This window comes from Scyliorhinus torazame, chromosome 12 (genome assembly GCF_047496885.1).
Source record: "Scyliorhinus torazame isolate Kashiwa2021f chromosome 12, sScyTor2.1, whole genome shotgun sequence".
Classification (NCBI taxonomy): Eukaryota; Metazoa; Chordata; class Chondrichthyes; order Carcharhiniformes; family Scyliorhinidae; genus Scyliorhinus; species Scyliorhinus torazame.
The window spans coordinates 28,367,428-28,391,565 of record NC_092718.1 but is presented as its reverse complement, the minus strand read 5'-3'; the positions used below and the strand labels follow the sequence as shown (position 1 = coordinate 28,391,565).

Below are 24,138 nucleotides of genomic sequence, written 5' to 3'. Positions count from 1 at the left end.
GAGCGTCAAACCGGTCGGTGTCTGCCCCGAATCCAGTGTTGAACAAAAAGAGGAAGCCATGTGGTTGGGTGGATTTAAATGACACAATGGATGGTGGAGCAAAGCAAAAGGGGGTGGTAATGGGACAAGTGAAGAAATTAAGGATAGTCTAGAGGAGGTGTAAATGGCAGCAGCAAAAAGACTGCCAGCACCGGCTGCTTGAAAAAAAAAGCAGTGGTTATCTGAAATCACTGAGTGTGAAGTTGAGTCTGAAAGGCGGTAAGGTGTCTATCTGAAAGAGGAGGTGCTGTTCCCTGAGCTTCTAGTCCACTTCATTGGAACAATGTATGAGATCTCAAAGTGTGAGAGGGGGAATGAGTCAGAGAATTGAAATGGTGTGCACGTGGATCTTCAGGGTCATATTTGCAGACTAAATAGAGGTATTTAGCAAGGTCATAGCTTTGGTTTCCCCAATAGGAAGACGATTGCACCATCAGCAATGAACACAGCATGCTGCATTGAAAGTACAAATAAATCGCTGTTTCAGCTGGAAGGAGTGTTTGGAGTCCTGGATGGTGTGAAGAGAGGAGGTGAAGGTATATTTTTTACATCTCCTATGCTTGCATGAGGTTGTGCTGAGGGAAGGGGCTGCAATGTGGAGTTTTACAGAGGAGTGGGTCAGGAATTTGCAGAGGGGAGGGGAAGAGGTGTTTTGTGGTGATGTTCTGCTGAAAATGATGGCGGCCGATTCATTGAACTTTGAGGCTGGTGAGGTGGAAGAAGAAGAAAGGTATTGTGGTTGTACAAGGGAGGAAAACGGGTGAGAGCAATAATGCGGAAGATAGGATGGATAATAATAATCTTTATTAATGTCACAATTAGGCTAACATTAACACTGCAATGAAGTTAGTGTGAAAAGCCCCTAGTTGCCACACTCGGGCACTTGTACGGGTCCACTGAAGGAGAATTCAGAATGTCCAAATTATCTAACAAGCGCATCTTTCGAGACTTGTGTGATGAAACCGGAACACCCGGAGTGTGGTGTTCTTTGTGGTTCAGATCCACAGATGGTTGGCTTTGTGTTCACAAAGACTACAACTAGCTTTTGTATTAAACAATGCTAATGGTTTATTTACACTGCTTAATTGAATTCGACTCTTACTTCTATACAATAAACAATTGACAATAATCATACGATCGACACTCATCTATCACTAATCTCTACATTAATACAATAACTGTGATCTGCTCTCACTCACATTATCTTTCCTCCAGTCTGTCTTCTCACCTTCTCCTCAACTCTCTCCCAGAAGGTTTAGCATCGATGCTTTATATAATTCTGCATCTAGCTCCCTGTAGTGTTTGATTCGGACATAACATTAACCCTTACAGTTCTGTACATTTCTCATAATGTCACATGCAGGAAATCCACGCCGTCACGGGGAGAATGTGCAGACTCCGCACAGACAGTGACTCAATCGAATCTGGGACCCTGCCGCAGTGAAGCAACAGTGCTAACCACTGTGCCACCATGATGTGGCTGAGGGCCCTGTCAATCATGATGTGGTGGAGAACTTGGTTGAAAAAAATTGAAGACATACCAGGAACACTGAAGTGGAAAGTGGCATCAGCTGAACAAATGTGACGGAGAAAGTTTTATTCATTCAAGGTATGGGGCCTTTACTGGCTAGGCCAGCATTTGGTGCTCATAACTAATTGTCCTTGAGATGGTGGTAGTGAGTTACCTTCTTGAACCGCTGCAGTCCATGTGGCGCAGGGAGGGAGTTCCACAATTTTGACCCAGTGACAGTAAAAGAACGGCGACATATTTCCCAGTCAGGTTGGTGAGTGACTTGGAGAAGAACTTGCAGGTGGTAGTGTTCTTAAGCATCTGCTACCCTTGTCCTTCCAGTAGGTAGACGTCATGGATTTGGAAGGTGTTGTGTAAGGAGCCTTGGTGTGTTCCTGCAGTACATCTGCAAATAGGAGAATAGAATAGAGCCCTTCAAGAACATGGGGTGAGGTGTAAATGTAATCAAGGTTGGTAAGGGAATTGGCAGGCTTAAAATAAAAACTGCAGCTCTCTTCTCAAAAGAAATTCTCCATTGATCTACCACTGGATAGTACAGCAAGTTTTCATTCTTTGAAAGGGAACATTTTCTATTAATAGTGATGTACCATTTGTTCCAAAGGTTAGTGGTATGTCAATTACCTCCTTTAAACAAGAGCTGGGCAGAAGTGCATCTGGAGTTTACAAGAAAAGGTATTGATTGTCAACTCCTTCAGGGAAAATATTCCTGCGCTGCTTGACTGTTAATGGATCTTGCGTCAAGCATTTTTTTAGACTTGAGCAGTGTAGATTCCAAGACTGGATTAAAAATCATATTGTGCTATACTAGTAATTGGTAACATTCACGAGATATTCCTTTGCCTGCGGTTTACACAAAAAACAACCTATTAAATTGAGCTTGACTGCTTTCAAGAATCAAGAGAGACATTTCAGCCTTATTGACGCGGGGGCTGACTGTGATAGTCAGCCTCTTTGGGAGGTTGAATTGTGTGTGTGCGTGCGTCTCTTTTGCACCTGGATGGCTGGAAGCACTGTTGTAAAAGTAGATGGGAAGAGGAGCAGGATTAGCGGAGGGGTTTTAGCTAAAAGCAAAATACTGAGATGCTGGAAATTTTAAAATAAAAACAGACCATATGGACTCAAAACATTAACTGTTTCTCTCTCCACAGAAGCGGTTAAACCTGTTGAGTTTATCCAGCATTTTCTGTATTTTTAATTTAATTTTGAGTACCCAAATCTTTTTTTCCAATTAAGGGGTAATTTAGCATGGCCAAATCACCTACCCTGCACACCCTGTTGAGTTGTGGGGATGAGACCCATGTAAATACAGGGAGAATGTGCAAGCTCCACACAGACAGTGACCAGGGTTGGGATTGATCCTAGATCCTCGGTGCTGTGAGGCAGCAGTGCTAACCACTGTGCCACCGTGCCGCCCGACCATTTTCTGTTTTTACTTCTTTAGCTGCTGTTCAGCATTTGTTAGCTGCTTCCTATATTTCACTGCAGTACTGCCTATTTCTCTGTCTAACAAGGTCATTCTCACAGTCTACCAGATGCTGTCTCCTTTTGCACTTCCATGACAACAAGCAATATCATTACACCTTTGATAACTCAATGTAAGTGCACTTTATATAATTGGCCCATTTCAATTTAAAGATAATTTCAGTGAAGTTGTGAGGCTCTAAGCAAATTCTGCGCTGTGTGTTCACTTATAAATCAGAATTAACCAGTAGCATGTCTTGCAGCTTTGAGACATCCTTCTTAGCTCTCTCAAACACTGACATCTTTGTCACCTTTCTAATCAACCACTGGAATAACGTGGATAATGTATCCCCTTCTTGCCATCCTGTAAAACTGACGTAAACCTTCAGTAAACTGCAATGAACACAGTGTCAGAGGAAGATACGCACCAAGAACAAAAGGCCCAGCTTGAGCCTTCGCCCTGATTGGAATGTAACACGAAGCCAGGTCAGAAATATTTCCAAGCTTTACAAAGTGGTCAGAGGTCCAGGCTTCTGTAAGCTTTGAAGCTTTGATTGAAGTTTACCCTTCTGGTACAAACTAGAAATCCAGGGGACCCATTTTTTCCAACTGGTTGATCTTCGGGACCCACGCTGGCTGATCTTCACGACCCACGGCATCCGAACATCGCAACCCACGCCGCCCGAACTTCGCGAGCCATCATTTTCGCTTACCTTTAATGCGTCAGGTGAGCCTGCTTGGTCCTCACGATCTCACTAGCTTTGTCATTCAATGTTACATTTCTATATGGGTTGTTCATCAGAGGTCCAGGAGCTCACGCCAGCACCGCTTTGTCCTACCACGGATTCTCCTGGGAAGCTCCTTCCAGCAGATTCTGATGTGAGATCCTGGCCTGTTTGTGTCTCTGGCCCTCTCTTCCTTATTCCAAAAAGATCAACCTTCAGTTCTTCACGCAGGCCTGTTGCTTGCTTGCTGGCAGCTACAAAACGGAGGAAGCTCTCCTCAATAATTTTACGCCCAGAGTATGTGACGTCAGTGTACAGTGCGCGTGACCTGCTCACTGCTGCCGTTTCTGGCAGGAAGACTCCATTGATTAAAAAAATAATGTGCTCCTGGAACAGCGTGCTGATGTACGGAGGAGGCGGCCTGTCCCGCTGGGCTCCGGGCCTGCACACTGCTACATCCGGCTGAGGGGGCACACAGGCGTGGGATGGCCGACATTCTTGAAAGCCGGTTGCGGCCGATATTTGGATATTACCATCTCAAAGACAAAACAGCGGCCAGCCGACAATCCAATTAAAGAAACTGGGAGATGAGGGCAGCACGGTGGCGCATTGATTAGCACTGCTGCCTCATTGCTCCGAGGACCTGGGTTCGATCCTGGCCCCAGGTCCCTCTCCTTGTGGAGCTTGCACATTCTCCCCGTGTCTGCGTGGGTCTCACCCCCACAACCCAAAAAGATGTGCAGGGTAGGTGGATTGGTTTGAATTGATGTTTGGGCAGAAACATGGGTTTTCTTGGAGGCTTTTTATTAATAAGTCTTTGTTTTGTGTGTTGTGAGGCATCATTGCACTAGTTCAAAGCTCTTGGGCGGGATTCTCCGAAATGGAGGCAGAGTGTTCGCGCCGTCGTGAACACCGTTGAGGTTCACGACGGCGCGAAATGGCCCCTATCCCGACCGATTCAGGGCCCGATAATGGGCTAGGAGCAGCGCCGCGTCATTTACACGCGCCAGGCCTTGACGCCACGTAAAGGCGGCGCCGCATACATGACGCGGCCTGCGCCGCATAACTGGCGTCCCCGCGCATGCGTGGTTGCCGTCCTCTCCGAGTCCGCCCCGCAAGAAGATGTCAGACGGATCTTGCGGGGCTGCGGAAGAAAGGAGGTCCTCCTTCAGAGAGGCTGGCCCGACGATCGGTGGGCGCCGATCGCGGGCCAGACCCCATTTGAGGCCCCCCCCGTTGCAGGATCCCCACTTGCAGGCCGCCCTCCCCAGCATTCCCGCGCTGTTCCCACCGGCAGCGACCAGGTGTGGACGGCGCTGGTGGGAACCCGCCATTTTGGGCTGGCCGCTCAGCCCATCCGGGCCTGAGAATAGCAGGGGTGCCGGAGAATTGCCATTTTGGGTGTCTCGGGCGATTCTCCGGCCTGCGCCATGCGGAACTCAACGGGGCCGTTCCCGCCGCTTGGGAGAATCGCGGGAGGGCATCGGACCGGCATTGCGGGAAAATTTGGCGACCCAGGCGATTCTCCCAACCGGTGTGGGAGCGGAGAATCGCGTCCCTTGTATTAGGAATTCTTCTGTTAATAAAAATGCTTGTGGTTGACCTGAAAGCCTGTGTCGGTGTAAATTTGTCCTTCATAAAATCCGAAAGTGAAGAACTGACATGATGAGTAAACGGAAGCATGCACCTTTTTACACTTATTGGCTTAATGAATTGCTCTTATTTACTACATTTCCCTGAACATTTGACTGGAGCGTGTGATAGTGGGAAATCCAATAATGTGGTACCATTTTTCAATAGCTAATAGGGGTGACATGGAGAAATTATATTGCACTATTTCATTTATGCCATCCTGGAATTCACAGCAAGTGCATAAAAGAATGATGTTAATTTTGCTTCAAGTGCCAATGCATTACACATTTACAGATGTTCGACTTACTACTGAGCTTTAGAAGCCTTGCAAGGGAGTTCTATCCTGTTTTTACTGAGGATTGCCCCAGTATGATATTGTACTGCCATAAAACAATTCCATAACCAAATACATTTAGCAACCCTTGTGACTTATTTTTCTTACAGTTCAAATAAAAATCGAAGTTGAAGTCAGTACACTTGGATGCAAAAGTTGCACAGCAATCATTTTGCAAAAACTGCAAATTTGGGGAATTTTAGAATTGAATCAGAAAACAATTGCACTGTGTGTTATCTAAGCGAAGAAGAAGTTATTGTTGCAGTGATGGCAATGACCACTCTGCCTATGAGGGTACTGGGAGTAGAGATGATTAATGATTTCAAAAGGAAATTGGATGGGCATTTGAGGGAAATACATTTGTAGGACTACAGAGATAAAACAGGGCATTGGCTCTACAGACAACTGGCATGGAGCTGATGGGCTGAATGGCCTCCTCCATTAGTACCCTATGTCATGTGAGAGTACCTTTAAGAAATGGATGTTTAAGCAATGTACCTTTAAGAAATGGAGCGGATCATATTACTGAAGTGATGTCAGAGGGTGGGGGGAGCTGAGCTCACTTCTGCTTTTTGAGTTTCAGTTTGAGAAGGCAGCTGGGAGTGTCGGTGTGTTTCGCTGTGAGCTGCAGGAAGAAACACAGAGCTGGTCTGTTGATTTCTGCAATCCAAAGACTATAAATATATTAAATGTAACCTAATGTACTCCTATTTTTGAAGGTTTGAAGTCTTTTGGATGTTTAAAGGAACAGTTTGAAGGATTATTTAGTGTTGTAGTCTTTTGGGGTTATCTTTGAAGTAATGGGTGTTAAGATATTCAATGTTTGTTTTAAAAGGGTTAACTTGAGTTCATAGAATAAACATTGTTTTGTTTTATAAACCGCTTGTCCATTTCTGCTGTATCACACCTGGGGAGTACGCCGTGTGCTTCCCACACCACAATCTATTAAACGTTGTGGGTCGGTTGAACTCCATGAAACACTTTGGGGTTCTGTAAACCCGGACCCAGAACACCTATGATTATGAATTTAATAATTCAGGTTGTCACGAGAGTGCTTTTTAAAAAAAGAAAACAAAACAATTTTGAATGCAACTTTTTTCTGGTTGGATTGTTAATGATCTGTAATCCTATTAAGACAATGGAAAGACTGCGAGTCAGCCAAATATAAAAATTTGATTCCACCCCCAAGTGGGATTTAAACAAACTGACTCTCCCCCCCCCCCCCGCCTCCCCAACTTGGAACATTAAAGACCCCAAGTCCTTTTGAAATTCACACTATTACTTTTCAATGCATTCTTAACTGAGGCATCAAAAACATAGTTTTTTGAAGGGGTAACCAAGAAGGGAGATGAGGGTAGTGCAGTCGACATTGTCTACATGGACTTTAGCAAGGCTTTTGACAAGGTACCGCATGGTAGGTTGTTGCAAAAGGTTAAATTTCACGGAATCCAGGGTGAGGTAGCCAATTGGATACAAAACTGGCTTGGCGACCGAAGCCAAAAAGTGAATATGGAGGGTTGTTTTTCTAACTGGAAGCCTGTGACCAGCGGTGTGCCTCAGGGGTTGTTGTTAGGTCCACTATTATTTGTTTTATATATTAATGATTTGGATGAGAATGTAGGAAGCACGGTGAGTAAGTTTGCAGATGACACCAAGATTGGTGGTATAGTGGTTAGTGAAGAAAATTACATAAGGTTGCAACAGGATCTTGACCAATTGGTCCAGTGAATGGCAGATGGAGTTTAATTTGGATAAATGTGAGGTGATACATTTTGGTAGATCAAATCAGGGCAGGACCTACTCAGTTAATGGTAGGGAGTTGGGGAGAGTTGCAGAACAAAGAGATCTAGGAATACAGGTTCATAACTTCTTGAAGGTGGAGTCGCAGGTGGACAGGGTGGTGAAGAAAGCATTCAGCATGCTAGGTTTTATTGGTCAGAATATTGAATACAGGAGTTGGGACACCTTGTTGAAGTTGTACAAGACATTGGTAAAACCACACATGGAATATTGTGTTCAGTTCTGGTCACCCTATTATAGGAAGGATATTGTTAAACTAGAAAGAGTGCAGAAGAGATTGACGAGGATGCTACCAGGACTTGATAGTCTGAGTTATAAGGAGAGGTTGGATAGGCTAGGACTTTTTTCCCTGGAGCATTTAAGGCTTAGGGCTGATCTTATAGAGGTCTATAAAATAATGAGGAACATAGATAATGTAGATAGTCAACATCTTTTACCAAAGGTAGAGGAGTCTAGAACTAGAGGGCATAGATTTAAGGTGAGAGGGGAGAGATACAAAAGAGACCAGGGGGGACGTTTTTTCACACAGAGGGTGGTGACCATCTGGAACGGGCTGCCAGAGACAGTAGTAGAGACGGGTACAATTTTTTCCTTTAAAAAACAGTTAGACAGTTACATGGGCAGGGTGGGTATAGAGGGAGGGCAGCACGGTAGCATTGTGGATAGCACAATTGCTTCACAGCTCCAGGGTCCCAGTTTCGATTCCGGCTTGGGCCACTGTCTGTGCGGAGTCTGCACATCCTCCCCGTGTGTGCGTGGGTTTCCTCCGGGTGCTCCGGTTTTCTCCCACAGTCCAAAGATGTGCAGGTTAGGTGGATTGGCCATGATAAATTGCCCTCAGTGTCTAAAATTGCCCTTAGTGTTGGGTGGAGGTGTTGACCTTGGGTAGGGTGCTCTTTCCAAGAGCCGGTGCAGACTCAATGGGCCAAATGGCCTCCTTCTGCACTGTAAATGCTATGATAATCTATGATTAATCTAGGACAAAAGTTCGGCACAATATCGTGGGCCGAAGGGCCTGTTCTGTGCTGTATTTTTCTATGTTCTATGTTCTAAATGCGGGCAGGTGGGTCTAGCTTAGTGATAGAAACTGGGCGGCACAGACAAGCTAAGCCGAAGAGCCTGTTTCCATGCTGTAAACATCTATGACTCTATGACTCTATCTATAGTTACCTGTTCTGTAGCACAATGACTACAGCAGACATGGTGATCAAATTCCTCTGAAATATACAACCGACAAGGCTTTTTAAGAATTTTGTTTTTACCAAGTCAGAGGAGAGATCAGAAGGAGCGACAGAAAAGCTGCAAGTGCATGGCTCTCCATCACTTTCTCTCTTGCGCTCTCACTCTCTCTCAAAAGTGCTGCACCGTTTTGCAAAGAACTATCCTGAGCAGCGAAATCTATGACAAACCAAGAATTGGGAATAACACTTGGAAATCTGCTCCATATAACTACTGAATAAAATGGCCACAATGTGAAGTCACCGCATGGAGGCTAGCCAAAGAAAAGTTAACCGTGCATTCCTTTGATTGTTTATTTTATTCACAAACTTTAAAATATCTTTAAGTTTATTCTCTTATTCCACCATCTGTATGAGTGTGTGTGTGTGTGTGTGTGTGGGGGGGGGGGGGGGGGGGGGGCAGGGAATGTGTGTTTAGGAATGGTAGCCATGACTTACCTAGTTTTAAAAAAAATTTGGAGTGTACATTCAGTCAACTAATCTCGTTATTTAACTTAAAATAAATTTAGAGTATCCAATTATTTTTTTCCAATTAAGGGACAATTCAGCATGGCCAATCCACCTACCCTGCACATCTTTGGGTTGTGAGGGTGAAACCCACGCAGACACGGGGATAATGTGCAAACTCCACACGGACAGTGGCTTATCTCACTCTTTTACTTACACTCAGAAAGCCTGTCTGTATTAATTCTTTATCATCTGAAATTGTATGTAGTGGGACTCCTACAATATTGGCAAAGAACATCCTCGTTAAATTCACATCAAATCCGTTACAGCCAGACCTGGAGTGGTAAATTAAGGGAGTCAAATTTTACCCCTTCTCACATGGTAATACCAAAGTGTAAACTCTTCTTGCAGGACCTTATGCTCCCACCTACTGGCAGGATTTACTGGTGCCACCCAAGTCAATGGGCTTTTGGCTGGCTCGCTACATCCTCTGCAGCAAGCCCCGCCCCGGCAGAGCTGGAAAATCCAGACCTTTGTCAGAGAAGTTCTGATGAAACATCAACACGTGAAATGTTAAACCATCGTCTTTCTTTCCAGTCATAGTCCACCTCTTGTATCTTGTGGTGTTCTTTGTGTTGCTTATTTCAGGATGGTTGGCATAGTGTTCACAAAGACCACAAAATAGCTTTAACTTAAACAAAACTATAAATTTATTTACACTACTAACTTGGATTCAACACTACCAACTTGTAGTCCTTACGAATACACAGTTGATTAATAACATCTAAACTACACTCATCTACAGCTAATCTCACTATTGGTTGAAACTATGATCTGCACTCACTTACACTATCTGCTCTTCTGACCTTCACTAGCTAACTCCTGCACACACTCCTCCCCTAAGTTCTAGCATCACTGCCTTATATAGTTGAACTGTAGCTCCCTCCAGTGGCTACTCTCGACACTACATTAACCCTTGCAATACTGATAGTTATGATGCCACTAATCTCTAACAACTTCTTGTTTTCATTTCATGCTTTCAGCTAAAGATTTCAGACTGGGCTGATACTGCATAGAAGCATCCAGTTGCAGTGATTGAAATGGGGCAGTATGTGTATTACCGGGCCTGGAAATTCCCAGGACGTTCTGATGCTTAACTCTTGTATGCAGTGTGTTCCTATGCACCCATTGCATGTTCCATCATACTTTCCCATATCATCCCTTTTGCCTCCACACAATTCACTTCCTACTTCTGCACTGAGGGAGCAGCAACCACAGATGCCAGTTACATCCCACCCTTGTTTTGCAGTCTCAATACAGACGTGGAGAGCAATAATGAGGGCACTGCAGGATATGCAGAGTTGCACCCTTCGGCAGTAACATGAAGAGGGCTGTAAAATCTGGCATAGACAAGTCAGCATTCATATCACTGCAAAAGCCGTTTGTGTATTAAGGGGGTTAACACCTGCTGGTTTTCTAATAGGAGGGAGGTTCAAGCACAGGTCAGTATCAAAAATTAGTGCTAAAATGGTGTCACATCTACCTGCCTTTCACCATAATTCAATCCTGCGGATCTCAGTGTTATAAGAAGATAAGAACTAGGAGCAGGAGGAGGCCTTCTGGCCCCTCGAGCCTGCTCCGCCATTCAATGAGATCATGGCTGATCTTTTGTGGACTCAGCTCCACTTTCCGGCCTGAACGCCATAACCCTTAATCCCTTTATTCTTCAAAAAACTATCTATCTTTATCTTAAAAACATTTAATGAAGGAGCCTCTACTGCTTCACTGGGCAAGGAATTCCATAGATTCACAACCCTTTGGGTGAAGAAGTTCCTCCTAAACTCAGTCCTAAATCTACTTCCCCTTATTTTGAGGCTATGCCCCCTAGTTCTGCTTTCACCCACCAGTGGAAACAACCTGCCCTCATCTATCCTATCTATTCCCTTCATAATTTTATATGTTTCTATAAGAGCCCCCCCCGCATCCTTCTAAATTCCAATGAGTACAGTCCCAGTCTACTCAACCTCTCCTCGTAATCCAAACCCTTCAGCTCTGGGATTAACCTAGTGAATATCCTCTGCACATCTTCCAGTGCCAGCACGTCCTTTCTCAGGTAAAGAGACCAAAACTGAACACAATACTCCAAGTGTGGCCTCACTAACACCTTATACAATTGCAGCATAACCTCCCTAGTCTTAAACTCCATCCCTCTAGCAATGAAGGACAAAATTCCATTCTCCTTCTTAATCACCTGTTGCACCTGTAAACCAACGTTTTGCGACTCATGCACTAGCACACCCAGGTCTCTCTGCACAGCAGCATGTTTTAATATTTTATCATTGAAATAATAATCCCTTTTGCTGTTATTCCTACCAAAATGGGTAACCTCACATTTTTCAACATTGTATTCCATCTGCCAGACCCTAGCCCATTCACGTAACCTATCTAAATCCCTCTGCAGACATCCGGTATCCTCTGCACTTTTTGCTTTATCACTCATCTTAGTGTCGTCTGCAAACTTGGACACATTGCACTTGGTCCCCAACTCCAAATCATCTATGTAAATTGTGAACAATTGTGGGCCCAACACTGATCCCTGAGGGACACCACTAGCTACTGATTGCTAACCAGAGAAACACCCATTAATCCCCACTTTTTGCTTTCTATTAATTAACCAATCCTCTATTCATGCTACTACTTTCCCCTTAATGCCATGCATCTTTATCTTATGCAGCAACCTTTTGTGTGGCACCTTGTCAAAAACTTTCTGGAAATCCAGATATACCACATCCATTGGCTCCCCGTTATCTACTGCGCTAGTAATGTCCTCAAAAAATTCCACCAAATTAGTTAGGCACGACCTGCCCTTTATGAACCCAAGCTGCATCTGCCCAATGGGACAATTTCCAACCAGATGCCTCACTATTTCTTCCTTGATGATAGATTCCAGCACCTTCCCTACTACCAAAGTTAAGCTAACTGGCCTATAATTACTCGCTTTCTGCCGACCTCCTTTTTTAAACAGTGGTGTCATGTTTTCTAATTTCCAATCCACCGGGACCACCCCAGAGTCGAGTGAATTTTGGTAAATTATCACTAGTGCATTTGCAATTTCCCTAGCCATCTCTTTTAGCACTCTGGAATGCATTCCATCAGGGCCAGGAGACTTGTCTACCTTTAGCCCCATTAGTTTGCCCATCACTACCTCCTTGGTGATAACAATCCTCTCAAGGTCCTCATCTGTCATAGCCTCATTTCCATCAGTCACTGGCATGTTATTTGTGTCTTCCACTCTGAAGACCGACCCAAAAAACTGTTCAGTTCCTCAGCCATTTCCTCATCTCCCATTATTAAATCTCCCGTCTCATCCTCTAAAGGACCAATATTTACCTTAGCCACTCTTTTTTGTTTTATATCTTTGAGTTTATCGATGATCACACAGATTTTCACCAATTGCTCACTCAGTGCGATAACCATTTTGTTACATTGATGTGTTTAATCTTTTCATCTTACAGTGAGGAATAAATTAAATATACTGTCAGTAACAAAGACATTGTTCATTTGAGATATTTACCGACAAGGATAAAACCAACTGAACTATATTTGGCTGAAGTGAAGATTAGAGGCACTTTGGCATAAAGATTTGAAGGCTGTTTTGTTGATGCTAAATCAATGCCTGACCCTCTAACATGGTGGGAAGAAGCTCATTACGAGCTGAATATCCACAAGAAAAATGCTTCCAGGGCTGTTGTTTGAAATGGGCCTCATCATCTTTGCACATGGAGGTAAGAGGCCCAGCATTCTCCCCGTGTCTGCGGGGTTTCCTCCGGATGCTCCAGTTTCCTCCCACCGTCCAAAGGTGTGCAGGTTAGGTGGATTAGCCATGCTAAATTGCCCCTCAGTGTCCAAAAGGTTAGGTGGGGTTATGGGTAAAGGGTGGCCGTGTGGGCCTAGGTATGGTGCTCTTCCGGAGGAGACTCGATGGGCCGAATTGCCCCCATCTGCTCTGTAGAGATTCTATGTCCACTCGCTTGTCCACAGGGAGCTGTCTGAACTGATGTTCTGCCAACATTGTCATCATAGACAACCAAATTCACACAACCCCCCACCATCCACTCACCGGCCACAAGGAGGCACAACCCTCACCGGCCTCAAGGAGGCACAATTGTGACCGAACACTCAGCCAGTCTCACGATCTCAGCCCACTCCATCTGGCTCTGACAGCACAACTTGGCAGACTGCACTTTGCCAGAGTACCCCCGCCTGTCTCATATCAACAGGCCGAGGCATAAATGTGTCCAAAAGGGTGGATTTCACAGACTTAGTGGAGTTTGTGTACTGGAAGCAATCAAAGCCTTCAACAGTAGCCATGTCATCGTTTAATGAAAATCTTGCATTTATACAGTGTTTAATCACAGCTCTCTCTCAAAATCCAAAATGTTTCACAAACGAAGGGGTGCATCGACTGTTGTTATGGAAACAAACATGGCAGCCATTCCACAAACAGCAAGCATACAGATCACCAGCCTCTTTGTTTTGTACTGTTGGCTGAGGGAGGGCACCAAGAAAGCTCCTTTCTCTTTTTTGAATTGTGTCAAGGGATCCGCAGTGCCCGCTGAATGACTGGCACAGGCGGAGGGAGCCGCATCTGAAGGGCAATGTTTCCGACAATGCACCAGGACGATGTTGGCCCAAATGACGTGCCCCAAATCCCACAGAGAGGAACTTGAATCAACAACCGAATAATGTAACTTAGTTGAAACGTCATTCAAAAGGCAGACTGAGCCATTCTATTGGGGACAACAGTCACCATCTGGATGTGATTAAGGACCTTTCCATTTCCATCACCGCGCAGAGACGTGACAGTGGCTGGCTTTCCAACGCGCTTCGCTTCACGCCTCGTGACCTCTGCCCCTGCCCTCCAACATGTCATGACATCCTTTCTGAAGGAAGGGGTGTAGAACCCATATATGATCGGATCTGAGCAGGTGTGCAGCAGGGCAAATAAAAACAGTATGTGATTGACGTACTCTGGCACGTCCTTCAGTATGCCCGGCTTGAACCAGTACCACAGTCCCAGGAGGTAATATGGGGTCCAGCAGACGATGAATGACACAACAATGACGATGGTCATTTGAAGAGTTTTCATTCGTGCCTTCATTATATAATCATTTTGTGCTCTTGCTGCAAAATAAATCTCACAATCAGTGCCTGAGTCACACAAAATGATACAGGTTGCAATGAGATCAGACGCAAAAATTACAATGTTAACCTACTGATTTCCCGAGCGATTACAGTGCATTAAATACTGGCCTTTCATCCAATCTGTATGAACAGTTTTATAGTTGGTTGTTAAAGGGCCCTCCTTTCCCCACTGACCCTTCTTCTAGTTGGTCCCCAAGACAGCCAATTCCTGAAAGGGTGCTGGGTGTTCTCATTGAATCAGAATAACTGATAGTAGTGGCATTTCACGGGCAGCACAGTGGCGCAGTATGAGTTAGCACTGTGGCCTCACGGCGCCGAGGTTCCAGGTTCGATCCCGGCTCTGGGTCACTACTGTCCGTGTGGAGCTTGCACATTCTCCCCGTGTTTGCGTGGGTTTCGCCCGCACAACCCAAAGATGTGCAGGCTCGATAGATTGGCCACGCTAAATTGCCCCTTAATTGGAAATAATGAATTGGGTAGTCAAAATTTTAAAAATAAAGTAGTGGCATTTCAAGAGTATTCAGCTTCACTGTCTCGAGAACACAATCCACAGGCCTCTGACTCCTATGGTGCTCCCAGCTTGCTATGTGCTGGAAGCACCACGGAGATATTTAAATGAGCTTACTATGAGATGAGCTCATTTGGGTGTTAGCCATAGAATTTGCAGTGCAGAAGGAGGCCATTCAGCCCATCGAGTCTGCACCGGCCCGTGGAAAGAGCACCCCACTTCACCCCACACCTCCGCCCCACACCCGTAACCCAGCAACCCCACCCAACCCCTTTGGACACTGAAGCAATTTAGCATGGCAATCCACCTAAACTGCACGTCTTTGGACTGAGGTAAGAAACTGGAGCTCCCGAAGGAAACCCGCGCAGGCACGGGGAGAACGTGCCGACTCTGCACAGTGACCCAAGCCGGGAATCGAACCTGGGACCCTGGAGCTGTGAAGCGACAGTGCTAACACTGTGCCACTGTGCCGCCACCTTTAGCCCCACTGCTCTTCAGGTTTGTGTGGGCACGCACAGACCTGAGGAGCAGTGGGGCTAAAGGTTCTTGACCAGGACCGCATTCACCGACACATTTTATAGGCAAAACAGCTTCAGACAAGAAGATAAACAGCATATAATATAAACAGAAAGCCTTGCATTTATATAGCACTTTTCACAACCTCAGGATTTCAACAAAAATACTTTTATTGGTGTTGTCATGGAGATGGTGACACGGTGGTAATGTCACTGGACTAGTATTTCAGAGGCCCAGGATAATACGCAAGGTATCGGGTGGAATTTAAATTTAAATAGCGAATCTGGAATATAAAAGCTAGTGTCAGTAATGTTCACCATGAAACTGTCACTGATTGTCGTAAAAACCCCATTTGGTTCATTCATGTCCTTTAGGGAAGGCCATTTGGTGTCCTTTCCTGGTCTGGCCTCCATGAGACTCCAGACCCATAGCCTTGTGGTCGATTCTTAACTGTCCTCTGAAATGTTCAGTTCAAGGGGTAATTAGGGATGGGCAACAAATGCTGGCTATGCCGGAAACAACCGTATCCCATGAATGAATAAAGAAAAAATAATAATTTTGTGCTCAACAAGCTCCCACAAATACTAACAGGATCATGAGCATTTTTTTGTGACACTGATTGAGGGACGAATGTTGGCCAGGACAACAGGGATAACAGCTCTTCTTGGAAATAAGCGCCGTGGGTTATTTTATATTCGCTGGGGGAGGAGGGGGGGGGGCTTGGTTTAATGCCTCATCTGAAAGACAGCTCCCCACCCTTGGAATGCAACTCTGCATCACTAAAGTTACAAAATCACACTTGTGAAGAAGGCAGATAGCTGTAGAACGGTGGAGCACATAATCAGGCCTCACCTCTGTTTCCTTTCATCTGTTTACTTATTTCCCACAGAATCCTGCTGTAACAGATGACCATGACTGTAAGAGGCGTGACATACAGAGTGATGAAGGTGAACATATTGTAGAAGGTTTCGTGCCAATGTTCACTGAAGCTCCCGTACGTTACACACTGAGTGAAGTTCACGCCACGGACTTGCCGCACCTGAAAAATGAAGAGCTGAGAAATGGGAGGGGGTCGTTAATCTTTGCTCTTGACAAGAACGTATGGTCTGTGCAGAGTGGGCGCAAGCGATAACGTGGGTACGTGTTTATGTCAGAGGAAGGGCATGCAGCTTGAATATGGCTGTGGCAAGGTTAAAAAGCTACGCTGCCGTGCATGCCCTAAGATAGATAGCATACCTGAGGAGCTGCCAGGAGCACGCTTGCAACCCATGCCACGGAAAGCATCAACTTGTTCCTGTGACTGGCACTGATAAAGCTGAACGGGTTCAAGATAGCCGAACGACGATCCAGGCTGATCACCACCAGCACGAGTGCGGATGCATACATGGCAAACAGCTTCAGGAAGTTCAGGGCTTTGCATGCCATGTCACCCGCGTACCACTGGACAGTAATATTCCAGACCGCGTCCAGTGGCATCACCAGAGTAGTCACCATTAGGTCAGCAATGGTGAGGCTCAAGATGAGAATCCTGATGTGTGAGTTTCTCCTTTTCTTGATCACGCTGAGCAGAACGGCTGTGTTGCTGAACATGGACACGGCAAAGAAACAGAATGTGACTGTTACACGGGCTCTGGCCGCCACAGTGAAGGCTGGAGCGATCCAAGGCTCCGGGGGAGTGGGCCTTACATCGAAGAATTCATATTCTAAAGTATGAATTGCTTCCAGTTGATTAGCAGGTGCCAATGATTCCATCATTGCCTGTGGGGGCAAAAGACACCAGAAGTAATGTTTCTATTTCTCTTCAATAGGCCCCTCGATCAAAAAGCTTTCCAACACGGTGACGAAAGAGAAACATTTGTCCTGTGTTAAAAATAGCTTGCATTATCTGTCTTTATTTCCGATTTCCAGCATCCGCGATATTTTACTTTTGTTCCAAACTAACCTCATTGATCCTTTGCTTTCTTCAGGTATGTTGGGGTTGATTTAATGAATTAGTACTTTTGACCCAGAGCTACGTGTAGTAGGACCGCCTGTCAGGTCTTTGGGAGTACAGGTCAACTCATCTCCGAATCTGCAGCCTCACGAGGCACCCTTGCTGTTCAGGGTTTTAACTCACAAAACCTGTTATTCCCTGTCAATAGCATTACAGAAGTTAGTGCCGTTTGTTTATTGAAATTTTTTTAGTGATTCCTGAGATAGACTATGGTACCTTCAAATTGTTTGGATGTTGTTCTTAGAGATTGAGAAAAATAACCTTTTCTCAGGTTGCAGAGTCAAATATCAACCTCACTGGCATTCGAGTCAGACTGAAATAGTCCTCCCTCTTCGACTGTTGAACGTTAGCACTTTCCTACTGGCCATATAAGACAGCTGACTTAAAGACGTGGCACCAGATATTATCGTTATATAATAGATCTCACTTATTTCATATTGCCTCCATAAAATTGTATTGAAATTAGCACTATTAGCACGTACACAATGATAGAGGGACTGAAAATTCTTCACAAAACTGAGTAACTACTTTTTATCTCATCCAATATAACCATTGAAATCTGCCCTGTGATTCCTTTGACAATGCGCGACTTGTGTAACTAATTTTAGATCTCTTGTAGCATTAGCCATGTCTGCAAGCTCCAGTGTTTGACATTGAACTGGGAGCTATGCCACAGTGTGATAGTTAGCTTTAATCAATCAGTATCTTAAAGGGATGCTGAATATCTCACTCTTTGCTTCCTGGTGGCCATTACTCGTCGCTGTGGGCGCTTTGCCCGTTGCCAACTTTTCAATGTTGCATCCATCAAGGGCACTGAAAAATGTATATATTGTAAACTACAAGTAAAATATGGTTCAGCTGTGTTGAGATCTCTTTTACCATCACCACTGCTTATTATTTTATTTGTTTCATGAACTGTCTTCGAACTGGCTTTTGTACAAATTAGAAAAAGTGGCTGCAAGGTTATAGATAGGCTCGTTCAGTCGAATTAGAAATAAGTAACTATCAATGGAATGCAGTCTGGCAAACCTTAAACCACACCATCTGTTTAATTGCTCTTCACTTGCTAATCCAAACACACAATTTTAGGGTGAGTCACCGCAACAAGTAACTTTTTATTGAGCACTATTTTGGTGGAGAAAAGTAACAGATCTCTGAGAGAAAGCTGTCCTTTTCATTCATTGTACGCATCCAGTGACAAATGGGAAATAACTGAAGTAAATTAACTGCGGCATGATAATCAGACTCGAAATCATTTCATTGCAGCTATAACCCCTCCCAATCTGACTATCTTGTTAACTGTCACTACACTAAATTAGACAGAATGGCGAAAAACAATCAGCTGGTCTTTATTAAGGCAAAGATTCCAACTAACTTACATCTATCTAGTAATTTCTTTCTGGTATCATACCTTTCCCGGATGATTTGGCAAACTTGCAAAATCAAGTTAAGTTATTAGATTGTTGCAATGATCAGTTGTGATATTAGTCAACATCAAACAATTGTCAAACTTGAATCACAAATCAAATAAATTACATTATTAAATTATTGCAGCCACAAAGTAAATGACTAGATGATTTCTACAGGGAATTGTTAAGATTTAGATAAGTTAATGTTAGAATGATCAACAATGGATACAATTTAGTTGGATTGAATAGTCACAATTATGCCCCGTTGCCAGTTACACTACTGATAATTGTAGCAATGAATAGGTCCATCAGATTATCACAGTTGATAATTACATTGTTGGAAGATTATCACAATGCATAGATATAGCAATAGACCGTCACTATACACATGCTATGCTAGATCACAATACAAATTGCAATGTCAACACAATTACTTACAATGAAAGAACGAATCCTTTCTGGTAGATTTCAGGCATCGAATCTTTTCCCTGTTTTCCCATCACTGCCCTGATTTAATTGCCATTGCAAAACCATACAACTCAGAACTCAGGTGGCTGAGCATCTCTGCCCTGTGGGCCAATCGCACAAGTCTACAGGCTGGAGATTCGAAGAAAAGTTATTTTTATCAGTGAAAACATCAACTCTAAAAGTCTCTCCGTGCCAGTGTGCTGTCTGTTCAGCCTCGCTCCTCCCTCTCCCACGAACAAGCTGTTGTTATGGATAAATTAACACATGAAAAGCTGGGAAGACATTTCTGATGTTTGACAGTAATGTTCTGTTTTTTTTTTGAACTCATGTGCTTGTTGGATGCTCGTTATTATGAAAATTAAGTCCGAAGGTGTTTTAATCCCAGAGTGCCTATTCTTTTGCTTATCTTGCCTTGTAACACTGCGCAGGACTGAGTAAAGCATGCAAACAAGTGAAATCTAAAACAACAGCATACTCTCCAGGAGAGAGGATAGAAGGACACGTGTGCACGCAGGAATGACAAAAACGGTTAAGAGCCACTAGAGGCCCAGCCACAGTGGTACCGAACCCAAGGTCAAGAGCAAAAAATCTGGGACAAAATTTGGGGTTGAATAATATGCAGCGAAAGCTGACCTGTATCACCTTCTTCATGGGCAGTGCCTCGGAGTCGATCGTGACTTTGCTTCCACAGCGAAACTGAGTTGTCAGTTGACTGAGGAGTCCAATGTGTGAGCTACGGTCCCTGTCACAGGTGGGGCAGACGGTGGTTGGGGAAGTGGGTGGGTGAGGTGCCCGGGTGGCTGGGTGGGGTGCCCGGTGGGTGGGTGGGGTGCCCGGGTTGCTACGCGGCTCCTTTCGCTGTCGATGCTCTACTTCAGCTTGCCCGAGAAACCCAAGGTGTTCAGCTCCTTTCCGGATACTTTTCCACTTTGAGTGATCCTGGGCCAGGGATTCCCAGATGTCGGTGGAGATGTTGTACTTTTTCAAGGAGGCTTTGAGAGTACTCAAAGCATTTCCTCTGTCCTCCTGGGGCTCACTAGCCTAATCGAAACACCGAGTAGAGCACTTGTTTCAGGAGTCTCGTGTCAGGCATGTGGACGCTGTGGCCTGCCCAGAAGAGCTGGTCCACTGTCGTCAATCCTTCGGTGCTGGGGATGTTGCCCTGAGCGAGTACATGGACACCGGTGCGCCTGTCCTGCAGGACCTTGTGGAGGCAGCACTGATCATACTTTTCTGGGATTTTGAGGGGCCTGCTGTACAATGTTCACATTCCTGAGCTATATAGGAGGGCAGGTTCTGTAGACAATGAGTTTGGTTCTGGGTCCAAGGTCCTGGTCTTCCTCAGGGGACTGAAGACTGTGCTGGCACACTGAGGGCAAATTAATAATCTTTATTGTCACAAGTAGGCTTACATTAACACTGCAATGAAGTCACTGTGAAAATCCTCCAGTCGCCACATTCCGGCGCCCGTTCGGGTACACAGAGGGAGAATTCAGAATGTCCAATTCACCTAACAAGCACATCTTTCGGGACTTGTGGGAGGAAACCGGAGCACCCGGAGGAAACCACGTAATGTTGAACCTCGTCATTCAGGACTGCCCTTGTTCACAGTCGACTCCCAAATTATGGAACTTGGTCCACATTGGGGGGGGGGGGGGGGGGGGGGGGGGTGGGCGGGGAGGGGGGGGCAGTGTTGTGCTGTGGGGGCAGGTTTGTATAGGACCTTTGTTTTACGGATGTTTAGTGTTAGTCCCATGCTCTCATATGCCTCGGTGAAGATAATGAAATGACTTGTAGCTCGGCCTCCAAATGTGTGCAGACGCAAGCATCGTCTGCATCCTGTAGTTCAGTGACAGAGGCTAGGACGGCCTTGGGTCTGGCCTGTAGGTTGAACAGATTCCCGTTTGTTCTGTCGTTTAGCTCCACTCCAGCAGGGAGCTTGCTGAGGGTGAGATGGAGAATTGCAGAAAGCACAATCGAGAAGAGCACCAGTGCGATGACACAGCCTTGTGTCTGTGGTAGATCCATTGGTCAGGATCTCGGCTTGACTGATATCGTGGAGCAAGGGAAAGGTGGTGACAAACTTTGGGAGCAGCCGAAAGGGCGGAGGACATTCCATAATCTCTCACGGTTGACAATGTCAAAGGCCTTTGTGAGGTTAAAGAAGGCCATGTACAAGGGTTGGTGCTGTTCACTGCATTTCTCTTGTAGTTGCTGCACGGTGAAGATCATTGTGCCCCTTAGTGGGCGGAATGTGCATTGCGACTCTGGAAGGAGCTCTTCAGCCACAAGGAGAAGGTGATTAAGGAGGATTCATGTGAAGATCTTCCTTGTGGGCGACAGCAGGAAAATTCCTCTGTAGTTACTGTAGTCGTGCTTGTCACCGTTCTTGAAAATGATGTTGATTACAGCGTCCAGTGATGTTGTGGGCGGGATTCATCAGTCCACCTCATTCCGGGTCCATGTCCTGCCCATCAAAATGTGCAGTATTATTCAGCCTCTGGCATCAGTGACACTGACCATGGCCCTGTTGGATTGTCATTCAGTAAAACTCCATCAATCAGACATCGGAAAGGAAAACCGTTGCCCTCACTTGATATAGCAGTGCTATCAAGTGGCACTTACTCAGCAATAACGTGCTCAATGTTGCTCATTTTGGGTTCCATCAGGGTCAAAGATCCTGATTCATTACAGCCTTGGTTCAAACATGGACAAGAGAGCAGAACTTTGGAGATGAGGTGAGAGTGACTGCCCTTGGCATCAAGGCAGCGTTTGACCGAGTATGACAGCAAGGAGCCCTAGCAAAATTGGAGTCAATGGGAATTGAGAGAAAACTCTCGACTAGTTGGAGTCATATCTGGCACAAAAGATGATGGTTGTGGTGGTTGGAGCTCAGTTATCTCAGTCCTGGGACATCACTGCAGGAGTTCCTTAGGGTAGTGTCCGAGTCCCAACCATCTTCAGCTGCTTCATCAATGACTTCCTTCCAACATAAGGTCAGATGTGGGCATGTTTGTTGATGACTGCATAATGCTTAGCACCATTCGTGACTCCTCAGACACTGAAGCAGTCCACATGTAAATGCAGCAAGAGCTGGACAATATCCAGGCTTCGGCTGACAAGTGGCAAGTTGCATTTGTGCCACACAAGTGCCAGGCAATGGCCATTTCCAATAAGAGAGAATCAAACCCGCACCTTCAAGGGCTAGGCCGGCGCAGGAGTGGTTTGCGCCACGCCGGCCGGCGCAGAAGGGGCTTGGCGCCATGCCAACCGGCGCCGAAGGGTGTCATCCCAGTGCATGCGCAGGGGGGTTCATCTCCGCGCCGGCCGTTACAGCGGCCGACACGGAGGAATAGAGTGCTCCCATGACACAGGCCCGCCCGCGGATCGCTGGGCTCCGATCGTGGGCCAGGCCACCATGGGGGCAGCCCTAGAGGCCGCCCGCGGAGCCCGGACCCGCCGGTAAGTACCTGTCGTAACATTTGCCGGCGGGACCGGCTGAAAACGGGTGGCCACTCGGCCCATCGCGGGCCGGAGAATTGCTGGGGGGGTGCTGCCAACGGCCCCCGACTGGCGCGGCGCAAATCCCGCCTCCGCCAAATCCCCGGCACCGGAGAATTCGGCAGCCGGCTGGGGTGGGATTCATGCCACCCCCCGGTGGTTCTCCGACCTGTCGGAGAATCCCGTCCCATATTTGGGGTGTTGGACCAGACGGGGTTGGAAACGGGTGGGGAGGCAGATATTCTAGCCTTCACCTCGTTGATCGCCCGAAGGTGGATTGTGTTGGGATGGAGAGCAACCTCTCCACCCTGTGCCCTGGCGAGGCAGGGAGACCTGTTGGAATTCTTGACTCTTAAGAAGGTTAAGTTTGAACTGAGGGGAAGGATGGAGGGGTTCTACAATTCATGGGTGTTATTCATTATGCACGTTCAAGAATTGGATAACATCGAACATTAGTGAGGTGGGGGGTTGGGAGGATTGGGGGAGGGGACTGTATGTGTTAATGGTGACTATGGGTGATTCCTGATTCCTTTTTGTTATTTGTTTATGTTAACATGTGGCCAATAGTTTGGGGGTTGGTGGGAGGTGGGATTGTTGTTGATACAGGGATTGACATTATATTTGTTACTGCTTATTGTTTATTGTTGGTGGGTGCAAATTTGGGAGAAAACGTGAAAAGGAGAATAAAAATATTTTTTTAAAAGAGAGAATTGAGCCATTGCCCCATGACATTCAATAGAAAGGAGCAATATAGGATCAGAAGGCATAGAATCTCTGTGGTTAGAGTTGAGGAATCGCAAAGGTAAAAAGACCCTGATGGGAGTTATGTACAGGCCCCCTAGCAGTAGGCAGGATGTGGGGCAGAAAATAAATCAGGAGATTGAGAAAGCATGGAAAACAGGCAATATTACAATAATCATGGGGGGTATTCAATATGCAGGTGGACTGGGAAAATCAGGTTGGTCGTGGATCCCAAGAAATTGAATTTGTGGAATGTCTAAGATTTTTTTTTGGAGCAGCTTGTGACAGAGCCTACTAGGAAACAGGCAATTCTGGATTTGGTGATGTGTAATAAGGCAGACTTGATTAGGGAACTTAAATTGAAGGAACCCTTAGGGAGCAGTGACCACAATATATTAGAATTTACCCTGCAGTTTGAGAGGGAGAAGCTGGAATCAAATGCAACGGTATTACAATTAAATAAGGGTAACTACAAAGATATGAGGGAGGAGCTGGCCAGAGTTTATTCGAAAAGGAGCCTAGCAGGGGGAAGACAGTGGAACAGCAATTGCAGGATTTTTTGGGAGTTATTTGGGAGGTACAACAGAAAT

The 24,138-nt window shown here is 45.6% G+C and overlaps 1 protein-coding gene across 2 annotated transcripts; it reads right to left on the bottom strand.

The window, feature by feature from the left end:
• Positions 1 to 1,092: 1,092 nt before the first annotated feature.
• On the bottom strand, positions 1,093 to 19,565 carry LOC140387464 (gonadotropin-releasing hormone II receptor-like). Of its 2 annotated transcripts, XM_072470582.1 has the most exons (6): positions 19,277 to 19,565; positions 17,379 to 17,567; positions 16,673 to 17,194; positions 16,289 to 16,490; positions 14,238 to 14,391; positions 1,093 to 1,955 (listed from the first exon to the last, which is right to left on the bottom strand). In XM_072470582.1, exons 3-6 carry the CDS (start codon positions 17,189 to 17,191, stop codon positions 1,874 to 1,876), a joined length of 957 nt encoding a protein of 318 aa, XP_072326683.1. In that variant the 5' UTR covers positions 17,192 to 17,194; positions 17,379 to 17,567; positions 19,277 to 19,565; the 3' UTR covers positions 1,093 to 1,873. The 2 variants fall into 2 exon arrangements, with proteins under 2 accessions (XP_072326683.1, XP_072326682.1); XM_072470581.1 differs by lacking the exon at positions 1,093 to 1,955 and having other exon boundaries at positions 13,574 to 14,391; positions 19,277 to 19,564.
• Positions 19,566 to 24,138: the final 4,573 nt, after the last annotated feature.

Excerpts from the sequence above, each read along its gene's own strand:
- LOC140387464 (XM_072470581.1), bottom strand. The coding sequence starts at position 17,191 with ATGATGGAATCATTGGCACCTGCTAATCAACTGGAAGCAATTCATACT. Across the intron at positions 16,491-16,672 it reads TGCTCCTGGCAGCTCCTCAG|CTCTTCATTTTTCAGGTGCG; the intron begins GTATGCTATCTA and ends CCCATTTCTCAG. Across the intron at positions 14,392-16,288 it reads ACAGATGAAAGGAAACAGAG|CAAGAGCACAAAATGATTAT; the intron begins GTGAGGCCTGAT and ends TTTATTTTGCAG.